This window comes from Dryobates pubescens, chromosome 24, assembly GCF_014839835.1.
Source record: "Dryobates pubescens isolate bDryPub1 chromosome 24, bDryPub1.pri, whole genome shotgun sequence".
NCBI classification, from domain to species: domain Eukaryota; kingdom Metazoa; phylum Chordata; class Aves; order Piciformes; family Picidae; genus Dryobates; species Dryobates pubescens.
In genome coordinates, this window is record NC_071635.1 from 17094943 (window position 1) to 17107480 (window position 12538).

The window sequence follows — 12538 nt, forward strand, 5'->3', positions numbered from 1 at the left end:
CAGAGCGCAGCGCAGGGCGCCCAGAACACAGCCGGGGAGGGGGGTTGGAACATCTCCAGAGCAGGGAGACTCCACAACCCCCCTGGGCAGCAATGCGACTTCATTGAACCCGAGCAGAGCGGCAGGCACCGATCTCATCCCTCGCTGGCACTGCGCTGTCACAACAGCTTCTCATTTGCCGCCGCCGCCAATCCCCTCCGCGCCGCGAAGCCGGCGGCCGCCGGTCAATAGACGAGAAATTGCCCTTGGCAATGGGATCGTCTGAACCAAAGCCTCGCCTGGGCGGTTTGTGCTCTTCCCCCTCCCCAGGAGGCCCGAGCCAGCCCTCCCCCCCGCTGCCTTTCCCTTCGCTGATCTGTGTGTTTCGGGGTTCGGTCAATTCGCTTCCCGCCGGCGATGGCTCGGAGCCAGCGGCAGCCAGCGGCTGCGGGGGCCCAAACTGCGCTGCAGCCGGCGCGGGGCTCGCTGCAAGGGGATGGCAGCAGCCTGCCCGCGGCTGCCCAGCCCCTTCCCTTGGCCTGGGAGCCTCTCACAGGCCTCAGCTGCTGGTCCGCAGAGTGGGCAGGGCTGGAAGGGACCCTTGGCCCTCACCCTGCTCAAGCCCTGCTGCCCCTCTGCCTGTGCCCTCACCCTGCTCAAGCCCTGCTGCCCCTCTGCCTGTGCCCTCACCCTGCTCAAGCCCTGCTGCCCCTCTGCCTGTGCCCTCACCCTGCTCAAGCCCTGCTGCCCCTCTGCCTGTGCCCTCACCCTGCTCAAGCCCTGCTGCCCCTCTGCCTGTGCCCTCACCCTGCTCAAGCCCTGCTGCCCCTCTGCCTGTGCCCTCACCCTGCTCAAACCCTGCTGCCCCTCTGCCTGTGCCCTCACCCTGCTCAAGCCCTGCTGCCCCTCTGCCTGTGCCCTCACCCTGCTCAAGCCCTGCTGCCCCTCTGCCTGTGCCCTCACCCTGCTCAAGCCCTGCTGCCCCTCTGCCTGTGCCCTCACCCTGCTCAAACCCTGCTGCCCCTCTGCCTGTGCCCTCACCCTGCTCAAACCCTGCTGCCCCTCTGCCTGTGCCCTCACCCTGCTCAAACCCTGCTGCCCCTCTGCCTGTGCCCTCACCCTGCTCAAGCCCTGCTGCCCCTCTGCCTGTGCCCTCACCCTGCTCAAGCCCTGCTGCCCCTCTGCCTGTGCCCTCACCCTGCTCAAACCCTGCTGCCCCTCTGCCTGTGCCCTCACCCTGCTCAAGCCCTGCTGCCCCTCTGCCTGTGCCCTCACCCTGCTCAAGCCCTGCTGCCCCTCTGCCTGTGCCCTCACCCTGCTCAAGCCCTGCTGCCCCTCTGCCTGTGCCCTCACCCTGCTCAAACCCTGCTGCCCCTCTGACTGTGCCCTCACCCTGCTCAAGCCCTGCTGCCCCTCTGCCTGTGCCCTCACCCTGCTCAAGCCCTGCTGCCCCTCTGCCTGTGCCCTCACCCTGCTCAAACCCTGCTGCCCCTCTGACTGTGCCCTCACCCTGCTCAAGCCCTGCTGCCCCTCTGCCTGTGCCCTCACCCTGCTCAAACCCTGCTGCCCCTCTGCCTGTGCCCTCACCCTGCTCAAACCCTGCTGCCTTTGCTTCTGTGTCTCCTGGTGTCAGAACTGCTCAGCTGTGGCTTCAGTGGATGAATGAAATGAGAAGGGGAAACAGAACATTCTCACTTAGTGTTTAAAGAGCTGAGGGCTGGGGGCAAGCAGCAGGGGCCAGGCTCTGCTCAGTGGTGCCCTGGGACAGGCCAAGGGGCAGTGGGCACAGACTGGGAGCCAGGAGGTTCCACCTCAGCAGGAGGAGAAACTGCTTTGGGGTGAGGCTGCTGGAGCCTGGAGCAGGCTGCCAGAGAGGTTGTGGAGTCTCCTGCTCTGGAGAGCTTCCAGACCCAGCTGGATGAGTTCTGCCCTGCCCTGGGTGCCCTGCCCTGCAGGGGGTTGGACATCAAAGAATCACAGAGCTGCCAGGGCTGGAAGGGAGCTCCAGGCTCAGCCAGCCCCAGCCCCCTGCCCTGGGCAGGGACACCTCACACCACAGCAGGTTGCTCACAGCCACCTCCAGCCTGGCTGCAAACACCTCCAGCCAGGAGGCTTCCACCACCTCCCTGGGCAGCCTGTGCCAGGCCTCTGGCACCCTCCCAGGGAAAGAATTCTCCTCCTGTGCCCACGGCACTGCCTCTGGCTCAGCTTCCACCACTGCCCCTGGGGCTGGCACTGGGCAGCCCCCAGCAGAGCCTGGCTCCAGCCCCTGGGCACTGCCCCTGCACAGCTTCCTCCCCAGCACTGAGCTCCCCCTCAGGCTCCTCCTCTGCAAGCTGCAGAGCCCTCAGCTCCCTCAGGCTCTGCTGGGGAGGAAGATGTTCCCCTGGCTGCAGCAGCTCTGTGCCTCTGGGCTGGGCTCTCTGCAGCAGCTCCCTGAGCTCCTGCTGGAGCTGAGGGGCCCAGAGCTGGAGCCAAGATTGCAGCTGTGGCCTCAGCAGGGCAGAGCAGAGGGGCAGCAGAGCCCTCAGGCTTCCTCCTGTTTCCCTGGCACTGCTGGGGGATGGAAGCCAGAGGAGTTCCTCCTGCTCAGCTGCCTCTCTCTGCCCCTGCAGAGGAGGACATTCCCCAGCAGGGTGACCTCTGCCCACAGCTTCCCTCTGCCCCAGAGAGCTGCAGCACCTCCCAGCTAGGGCTGGGGTGGCTCAGGGGCAAGGAGGGAGGCTGGAGTGGCCCCACAGGATGGTTTAGGTTGATAAGGGACCTTGAACACCTAAGTTCCAACCCTTCCCCTCCTGCTCATGGCTCCCCAGGCCAAGGGACACTGGCACAGCCTTGGCACCAGCATGGCATCTGGGGCAAGGGTTGCACAGAGTGTGCCAGGGGACTGCTGACCTCTGCTCCACAGCTCAGGAGCTGAGGCAGTCTGACTTCTGGAGCCAGGCCTGCCAGGGGACCTCAGCATGCTGCAGGCAGCCCAGCAAGCAGCAGCCTCCCCCTGCTGCATGCAGCCCAGCAAGCAGCAGCCTCCCCCTGCTGCATGCAGCCCAGCAAGCAGCAGCCTCCCCCTGCTGCATGCAGCCCAGCAAGCAGCTGCCTCCCCTGCTCCATGCAGCCCAGCAAGCAGCAGCCTCCCCTGCTCCATGCAGCCCAGCAAGCAGCAGCCTCCCCCTGCTGCATGCAGCCCAGCAAGCAGCTGCCTCCCCTGCTCCATGCAGCCCAGCAAGCAGCTGCCTCCCCCTGCTGCATGCAGCCCAGCAAGCAGCAGCCTCCCCCTGCTGCATGCAGCCCAGCAAGCAGCTGCCTCCCCTGCTCCATGCAGCCCAGCAAGCAGCTGCCTCCCCCTGCTGCATGCAGCCCAGCAAGCAGCAGCCTCCCCCTGCTGCATGCAGCCCAGCAAGCAGCTGCCTCCCCCTGCTGCATGCAGCCCAGCAAGCAGCTGCCTCCCCCTGCTGCATGCAGCCCAGCAAGCAGCTGCCTCCCCTGCTCCATGCAGCCCAGCAAGCAGCTGCCTCCCCCTGCTCCATGCAGCCCAGCAAGCAGCAGCCTCTCCATGCAGCCCAGCAAGCAGCAGCCTCCCCCTGCTGCATGCAGCCCAGCAAGCAGCTGCCTCCCCCTGCTCCATGCAGCCCAGCAAGCAGCAGCCTCTCCATGCAGCCCAGCAAGCAGCAGCCTCCCCCTGCTGCATGCAGCCCAGCAAGCAGCAGCCTCTCCATGCAGCCCAGCAAGCAACAGCCTCCCCCTGCTGCATGCAGCCCAGCAAGCAGCAGCCTCTCCATGCAGCCCAGCAAGCAGCAGCCTCCCCTGCTCCATGCAGCCTCCCCTGCTCCATTCCTGACCTCAGGGCACTCTCAGGAGCAAGCATCCACCAGAGGCCACACCAAGCCAGTCCTTAGTCCTCTGCCAACCTCCTCCCCCTGATCCATGAGATTCCCAGAATCCAAGCAGGCTCCAGCAGGGAAGAGGGCTGGGGAGGAGCAGCTGAGGGAGCTGGGGGTGGGGAGTGTGGAGCAGAGGAGGCTGAGGGAGACCTCCTTGCTCTCTGCAGCTCCCTGAGAGGAGGCTGCAGCCAGGGGGGGTTGGGCTCTGCTCCCCAGGAACAAGGGCCAGGAGGAGAGGCAATGGCCTCAGGCTGCCCCAGGGGAGGCTCAGGGTGGAGAGGAGAAGAAACTTCTTCCCTGCAAGGGTTCTGCAAGCCTGGCCCAGGCTGCCCAGGGAGGGGGTTGGATGCTCATCCCTGGAGGGGTTGCAGAGCTGTGGTGCTGAGGCCATGGCTCAGCCCCAGCCTGGGCAGGGGCAGAGGATGCTTGGGCTGGATGCTCTCAAAGGCCTTCTCACCTCAGCCCATCCCATGGGGCATTCTTCTCCCCCTTTCTCCTTGGCTGTGCCTCTTTGATGCCAGCCTCCCCCCCCAGCCCCCAGGGCCACTGCCCTGCACCCTCTGCTCTGCTGCTGCCCAGGGACACCCTGCAGAGCTTCCTCCCTGCCCCCTGGCCTTGTGCCCTGCGAGGGAAGGGCAGCAGCTGCCTCTTGCCCTCTGAGCCCCAGCACCCCCTGCCCCTCCTGCAGCTCCCAGAGCAGCTCTGGGGTTGCCCTCTCCTGCCAGCAAGAGCTGTGGCCCTGCAGCACCTCCCTGCCAGGGGCTCCCAGACCTTGCTGGGGCAGCTCCCTGAGCAGGCTGGGGGCACAGAGGTGGCTGCCTGGGGGGCACAGAGGTGGCTGTCTGGGGGCACAGAGGTGGCTGTCTGGGGGGCACAGAGGTGGCAGCCTGGGGGGCACAGAAGTGGCAGCCTGGGGGCACAGAGGTGGCTGTCTGGGGGGCACAGAGGTGGCTGTCTGGGGGGCACAGAGGTGGCTGCCTGGGGGGCACAGAGGTGGCTGCCTGGAGGCCAGGGAAGGGCCCAGCTGAGCCCCCAGGGCAGCTGAGAGCTGAGAGCAGGGCAGGGGGAGCAGGGCCGGGGGGAGAGCAGGGCTGGGGGGAGCAGGGCTGGGGGGAGAGCAGGGCAGGGGGGAGCAGGGCTGGAGGGAGAGCAGGGCTGGGGGGAGCAGGGCAGGGGGGAGCAGGGCAGGGGGAAGCAGGGCTGGGGGAGCAGGGCAGGGGGGAGCAGGGCTGGGGAGAGCAGGGCAGGGGGGAGCAGGGCAGGGGAGAGCAGGGCAGGGGGGAGCAGGGCAGGGGGGAGCAGGGCTGGGGGGAGCAGGACTGTGGAACTGAGCTGAAGGTCAAGGAAGCCTCTTGGGCCTGGGAGCAGCTCCTGGAGCCCCTCTGGTGCTGGCTCTGAGGCTTTGCAGCACTGCTGGGAAGCTTCGTGGCAGGCTGGGGAGCAGAGCTGCATGCAGCAGGCAGGAGCCTGAGCCTCCCAGCACAGCCAGCAGGCAGCAGCAGGGGGACCAGCAGGGCCAGGGAGGGGATTCTGCCCCTCTGCTCCACTCTGCTGAGCCCACAGCTGCAGCTCTGGGGCCAGCTCTGCAGCCTCTGTGCCAGGAAGGCTCTGGAGGGGCTGGAAGGTGTCCAGAGCAGGGCCAGGAGGAGGAGCAGAGGGCTGGAGCTGCTCTGAGCACAGCCTGAGAGAGTTGGGGTTGTGCAGGCTGCAGAGGAGAAGGCTCCCAGGAGACCTTCTGGTGGCCTCCCAGGAGCTGCAGGGGGCTGCAAGAGAGCTGGGGAGGGACTTTGGAGGGGGTGAGGGAGGGCTAGGAGTGGGGGGGCTGGAGCAGAAGTAGAAGTGGGGAGCTGGAGATTGGCTGTGAGGAAGAAGTTGTTGGCCAGGAGGGTGGTGAGAGCCTGGCCCAGGCTGCCCAGGGAGGTGGTGGAAGCCTCCTGGCTGGAGGTGTTTGCAGCCAGGCTGGAGGTGGCTGTGAGCAACCTGCTGTGGTGTGAGGTGTCCCTGCCCAGGGCAGGGGGCTGGGGCTGGATGAGCCTTGGGGTCCCTTCCAGCCCTGGCAGCTCTGTGCCCCTCTGAAGCCCAGGGAGCTGCTGGCATTGCCCTTGGGCAGGGCCAGGGCCTGCCTGCAGCTGGGCACTGGAGCACACCACTGGCTGTGTGCTGGAGCAGCTCTGCTGTGGGCAGCTCCAGGACACTCTGAGAGCTGCACTGTGCAGCTCCAGGGCTGGGGGCTGAGGCTGCTGAGGCTGCTGGGGGAGGAGCAGCTCAGCATGGGCAAGGGATGGTCCCTGGCAGCCCAGAAGCCAAGGCTGTGCTGGGCTGAGCCCCAGCAGTGTGGGCAGCAGGGGCAGGGAGGGGATTCTGCCCTCTGCTCTGCTCAGCCCTCCCCTGCAGGGCTGGGGCAGCTCTGGAGCCCCCAGCACAAGGACCTGGAGCTGCTGGAGAGGCTCCAGAGGAGGCCACAGAGATGCTCAGAGGCTGCAGAGCCTTTGTTGTGGGGCCAGGCTGGGAGAGCTGGGGCTGCTGGAGAGGAGAAGGCTGCAGGCAGACCTCAGAGCAGCCTCCCAGTCCCTGAGGGGCTCCAGGAGAGGATGGTTGGACTTCAAGAGTTTCCCCAGGCAAAGGCATTCAGGTTGCTCCCCTGGCAGGCAGAGCTTTGCCTTTGCCCTGGTTGCTGACCCTTCCCTCAGCCCTGCTCAGCAGCTCTGCCCTGATGACTCAGGGTAGAGGATCTGCAGAGCCTGCAGCTCTCCAGCCCTGCTCTGCCCTGCTCCAGGCTCTGCCCTGCTCCCAGGCTCTGCCAGCTCAGGGCTCAGCACTTCTCCCTGGAGGCTCTCCAAGCATCCAAGGCTGCACAGTGCCAGCCAGCCAACACCTGCAGGCCAGAGGCTGGGCTGGTTGGGGTCAGGAGGGGAGGAGACCACCACCAGGAGGGCAAGAGAGGCTGTGTGGCTCCAGAGGAGGCCACAGAGATGCTCAGAGGCTGCAGAGCCTCCCCTGTGGGGCCAGGCTGGGAGAGTTGGGGCTGCTGGAGAGGAGAAGGCTGCAGGGAGACCTCAGAGCAGCTTCCAGTCCCTGAGGGGCTCCAGGAGGGCTGGGGAGGGACTGTGGCCAGGGGCTGGCAGTGCCAGGAGCAGGGCCAAGGATCTCAGACGGTGAAAGGCTGCACTGAGATGAGGCAGAGGAGGGAGATCTGACCCAGCCTAAGCCATGCTGGGATTCAGGGTCTGGGGAGGGTGTGGGGTTGGCCCTGGTGCAGGGAGGCTCTGTGCAGCCCCCAGGCTGGCTGTGCTGAGCTGCTGCTGCTGCAGGCAGCCCCCAGGCTGTGCCCTTCACCTCTGCTCTCTCTCTGCAGTGGGCCACCCTCGGGTCACAGAAAGGAGCCCCAAAGCCACGACCTGAGAGGCCAAGGAGTCCTGCAGCCAATGGTGAGAGCCTGGGCAGGGGCAGGTTGCCTAACCCTGTGGTCTGAGGCTGGGCTGAGTGCTTCTGGAATGGAGAAGCTGGAGGAGTGTGTGAGAAATGGAGAGGAGGTTGGGTGCTGGCAGCTCCCTCTTGCATCAGAGAGAGCTGCCCTGCTGCTGCTGCTGCTGCAGAGCCCTTCCTGCACACTGCTCTGGCCCTGGCCCTGGCTGACAGCAGCTGAACAGGAGCCAGCAGTGTGCCCAGGCCTCCATCAGCAGGGAATGTGCAGCTGGCAGCAAGCTGGGGGCAGGAGCTGAGCTGTTAGAGGGCAGCAGAGCTCTGCAGAGGGACCTGGCCAGGCTGGGCAGAGGGGCAGAGGCCAAGGGCAGGAGATTGAACACAGCCAAGTGCCAGGGGCTGCACTTTGGCCACAGCAACCCCAGGCAGTGCCACAGGCTGGGGGCAGAGGGGCTGAGAGCAGCCAGGCAGAGAGGGACCTGGGGGTGCTGGGGGAGAGCAGCTGAAGAGGAGGCAGCAGTGTGCCCAGGGGGCCAAGAAGGCCAAGGGCAGCCTGGCCTGGGTCAGGCAGAGTGTGGCCAGCAGGAGCAGGGAAGTCCTTGTGCCCTGTGCTCAGCACTGCTGAGGCCACAGCTTGAGTCCTGTGTCCAGCTCTGGGCTCCTGAGGGTAGGAAAGAGGTTGAGCTGCTGGAAGGTGTCCAGAGAAGGGCAACAAAGCTGGGGAGGGGTCTGGGGCACAGGGCTGGGGAGGGGTCTGGGGCACAGCCCTGTGAGGAGAGGCTGAGGGAGCTGGGGTTGCTCAGCCTGCAGAAGAGGAGGCTCAGGGGAGACCTTCTTGCTCTCTGCAACTCCCTGCAGGGAGGTTGGAGCCAGCTGGGGGTTGGTCTCTTCTGCCAGGCCCCCAGCAGCAGAACAAGAGGACACAGTCTGCAGCTGTGCCAGGGGAGGTTGAGGCTGGAGGGGAGGAGAAAGTTCTTCCCAGCAAGAGGAATTGGCCACTGGGATGAGCTGCCCAGGGAGGTGGTGGAGTCCCCAGCCCTGGAGGGGTTCAGGAGGAGCCTGGCTGAGGCCCTTGGAGCCAGGGTTTGGCTGTCAGGAGGGGCTGGGGACTGGGTCCCAGGTTGGAGCTGATGAGCTTGATTGTGGCTCTTGACATCTTGTCCTTGGGTCACTGCTCCCAGGGCTGTTGGCCTCAGTCCTGGCAGCATCAGAGTCCACCTGAGGGGCTCTGGGTGCTCAGTGAGCAGTGCCCCCTCTCTGCCCCCAGCTGTGGGGCTCAGGCTGCAGGTCTGTGGTGTTCTCCTCCTCCCCTTGCCCCCTGCAGCGAGCTGACTGCCTGCCAGAGGAGCCTCTTGCCCTCAGTGCCTGCAGAGGCCAGCTGAGGAGTTGCTTCATCCTTCCTCCTTTGGCCCAGCTGGCACAGGAGTTCCTCTGCTGTCTCCTGGCTTCTGCTGGGGAGGCCTCCACTGGGTCAGAGTTGGCTGTGAGCCTTGGGAGCTCTCAGGGCAGTGAGGGCAGCCTGAGTGTGCCCAGGAGGAGGCTGAGCAGAGCTCTGCAGCCAGGGTTGGGCTGCCCCTGGTCCAGGACTGCCTTAGAGGCACAGAGCTGCCAGGGCTGGGAGGGACCCCCAGGCTCAGGCAGCCCCAGCCCCCTGCCCTGGGCAGGGACACCTCACACCACAGCAGGTTGCTCACAGCCACCTCCAGCCTGGCTGCAAACACCTCCAGCCAGGAGGCTTCCACCACCTCCCTGGGCAGCCTGGGCCAGGCTCTCACCACCCTCCTGGCCAACAACTTCTTCCTCACAGCCAAGCTCCAGCTCCCCACTTCTACTTCTGCTCCAGCCCCCCAACTCCTGTCCCTCCCTATCACTCAGGCTGGGGCTGAGCCATGGCCTCAGCACCACAGCTCTGCAACCCCTCCAGGGATGAGCATCCAACCCCCTCCCTGGGCAGCCTGGGCCAGGCTTGCAGAACCCTTGCAGCCAAGGAGTTTCTTCTCCTCTCCAACCTGAGCCTCCCCTGGGGCAGCCTGAGGCCATTGCCTCTCCTCCTGGCCCTTGTTCCTAGGCAGAAAAGCTTCAGCCTCCTCTCAGGCAGCTGTGGAGAGCAGGAAGCTCTCCCCTCAGCCTCCTCTTCCCCCCTCTCCCCCTCAGCCTCCTCTTTCCCTCTCCCCCTCAGCCTCCTCTTTCCCTCTCCCCCTCAGCCTCCTCTTTCCCTCTCCCCCTCAGCCTCCTCTTTCCCTCTCCCCTCAGCCTCCTCTTCCCCCCTCTCCCCCTCAGCCTCCTCTTCCCCCCTCTCCCCCTCAGCCTCCTCTTTGCCCTCTCTCCCCTCAGCCTCCTCTTTGCCCTCTCTCACCTCAGCCTCCTCTTGCCCCCTCTCCCCCTCAGCCTCCTCTTGCCCCCTCTCCCCCTCAGCCTCCTCTTCCCCCCTCTCCCCCTCAGCCTCCTCTTCCCCCCCCTCCCCTCAGCCTCCTCTTTGCTCTCTCTCCCCTCAGCCTCCTCTTCCCCCCTCTCCCCTCAGCCTCCTCTTTGCCCCTTCTCCCCTCAGCCTCCTCTTCCCCCCTCTCCCCTCAGCCTCCTCTTTGCCCTCTCTCCCCCTCAGCCTCCTCTTTGCCCCCTCTCCCCTCAGCCTCCTCTTCCCCTCTCCCCTCAGCCTCCTCTTCCCCTCTCCCCTCAGCCTCCTCTTTCCCCCTCTCCCCTCAGCCTCCTCTTTGCCCCCTCTCCCCTCAGCCTCCTCTTCCCCCCTCTCCCCTCAGCCTCCTCTTTGCCCTCTCTCCCCCTCAGCCTCCTCTTTGCCCCCTCTCCCCTCAGCCTCCTCTTCCCCCTCTCCCCCTCAGCCTCCTCTTTGCCCCCTCTCCCCTCAGCCTCCTCTTCCCCTCTCCTCCTCAGCCTCCTCTTTCCCCCTCTCCCCTCAGCCTCCTCTTCCCCCCTCTCCCCTCAGCCTCCTCTTCCCCCCTCTCCCCTCAGCCTCCTCTTTGCCCTCTCTCCCCTCAGCCTCCTCTTCCCCCCTCTCCCCCTCAGCCTCCTCTTCCCCCCTCTCCCCCTCAGCCTCCTCTTCCCCCCTCTCCCCTCAGCCTCCTCTTTGCCCCTTCTCCCCTCAGCCTCCTCTTCCCCCTTCTCCCCTCAGCCTCCTCTTCCCCCTTCTCCCCTCAGCCTCCTCTTTGCCCTCTCTCCCCTCAGCCTCCTCTTTCCCCCTCTCCCCCTCAGCCTCCTCTTTGCCCCCTCTCCCCCTCAGCCTCCTCTTTCCCTCTCCCCTCAGCCTCCTCTTTGCCCCCTCTCCCCCTCAGCCTCCTCTTCCCCTCTCCCCCTCAGCCTCCTCTTTCCCTCTCCCCTCAGCCTCCTCTTTGCCCTCTCTCCCCCTCAGCCTCCTCTTCCCCCCCCAGCCTCCTCTTCCCCTCTCCCCCTGCCCCCTCAGCCTCCTCTTTGCCCCCTCCCCCCTCAGCCTCCTCTTCCCCTCCCCCCTCAGCCTCCTCTTTCCCCCTCTCCCCTCAGCCTCCTCTTCCCCTCTCCCCTCAGCCTCCTCTTTCCCCCTCTCCCCTCAGCCTCCTCTTCCCCTCTCCCCTCAGCCTCCTCTTCCCCTCTCCCCTCAGCCTCCTCTTCCCCTCTCCCCTCAGCCTCCTCTTTCCCCCTCTCCCCCTCAGCCTCCTCTTCCCCTCTCCCCTCAGCCTCCTCTTCCCCTCTCCCCCCAGCCTCCTCTTCCCCTCTCCCCCTCTCCCCTCAGCCTCCTCTTTGCCCCCTCTCCCCTCAGCCTCCTCTTCCCCTCTCCCCTCAGCCTCCTCTTCCCCTCTCCCCTCAGCCTCCTCTTTCCCCCTCTCCCCTCAGCCTCCTCTTTCCCCCTCTCCCCTCAGCCTCCTCTTCCCCTCTCCCCTCAGCCTCCTCTTTGCCCCCTCTCCCCTCAGCCTCCTCTTTCCCCCTCTCCCCTCAGCCTCCTCTTCCCCTCTCCCCTCAGCCTCCTCTTCCCCTCTCCCCTCAGCCTCCTCTTTCCCCCTCTCCCCTCAGCCTCCTCTTCCCCTCTCCCCTCAGCCTCCTCTTCCCCTCTCCCCCTCAGCCTCCTCTTTCCCCCTCTCCCCTCAGCCTCCTCTTTCCCCCTCTCCCCTCAGCCTCCTCTTCCCCTCTCCCCTCAGCCTCCTCTCCCCCTCTCCCCTCAGCCCCTGCTCCCCAGAGCTGTTCTGCAGACCCCTCAGCTCCTTCCTTGCCCCTCTCTGGGTGCTGCATGCCAGGGGCTGTGGTGGCAGCAGCTGCAGCTGCCAGCAGCTCTGCTGCTCAGCCCCAGCTCTCAGCAGGGCTGAGCTCTGCTGTCTGTAGCTGCTGGGTGAGGGGGGCTGAGCACAGAGCCCTTCCTGCCTCCCTCAGCAGTGCCCTGGGAGGAGTGGGGCTGTGTTTGGGGGAGGGGAGGGCAGGGTGGGGGAGTCCTGCAGCTGGCAGTGCCCTGCTGTCTGTGCTTGCCAGGCTGCCAGGGATGATGCAGCAAGGGCTTCCTCTCCCTGCCTGGCCCAGCAGCCCCAGGCAGAGGTCAGGGGCTGCAGCTGGGCTGCTGCTGGAGCTGTGCAGTAGGAGCTCATCTCCCCTGGCACCTCAGCTGCTGGGCATGGGAGGGCAAGAGAGAGGTCCTGGCTAGGAGAGGGTCAGAGAGCACCTGGGGTGGCCTGGGCTGAGCTGAGAGCCCTCCCCTGCCCTGCAGCACCAGGGGCAGGCAGCAGGCAGCCTGAGGTCAGCCAGGGAGGAGGGGGAGTGGGGCAGTGGGAGAGGAATCCAGGGAGCACCAGAGGCCAGCTCCAGAGCAGAGCACCAGCAAGGAGCTGGGAGCTTGCCTCAGGCCAGCCCCACACAGCTGGAGCAGCTCTGAGTGCTGCTGCCAGGCTCCTAACCAACATCTGCTGCCCAGCAGGGTCACAGCCCCCCAGCAGCCACAGGCTGGGCAGCTGGCACCAACCTCAGGCCAGAGCTGGGGACCAGGAAGATGTCAGCTTAATTAGAATGGAATTAACCAGGCTGGGAAAGGCCTCAGAGCTCATCCAGTCCAACCTCCCCCCCCAGCACCATCTGAGCAACTCAACCATGGCACCAAGGGCCTCATCCAGGCTCTTCCTGAACACCTCCAGGGCTGGGGACTCCACCACCTCCCTGGGCAGCTCATCCCAGTGGCCAATTCCTCTTGCTGGGAAGAACTTTCTCCTCCCCTCCAGCCTAAACCTCCCCTGGCACAGCTTGAGACTGTGTCCTCTTGTTCTGCTGCTGGGGGCCTGGCAGAAGAG

At 66.0% G+C, this 12538-nt stretch overlaps 1 protein-coding gene across 1 annotated transcript in view; it reads left to right on the top strand.

Annotated features, from left to right (window-relative positions):
• LOC128898472 (glycerol-3-phosphate acyltransferase 3-like) overlaps positions 1–12538 on the top strand; it is a 48778-nt gene that overhangs the window by 3698 nt on the left and 32542 nt on the right. The window contains exon 2 of the mRNA XM_054172528.1: positions 7216–7288. Coding sequence (XP_054028503.1) covers positions 7216–7288 — 73 coding nt within the window. The remainder of the gene's footprint in view (positions 1–7215; positions 7289–12538) is intronic.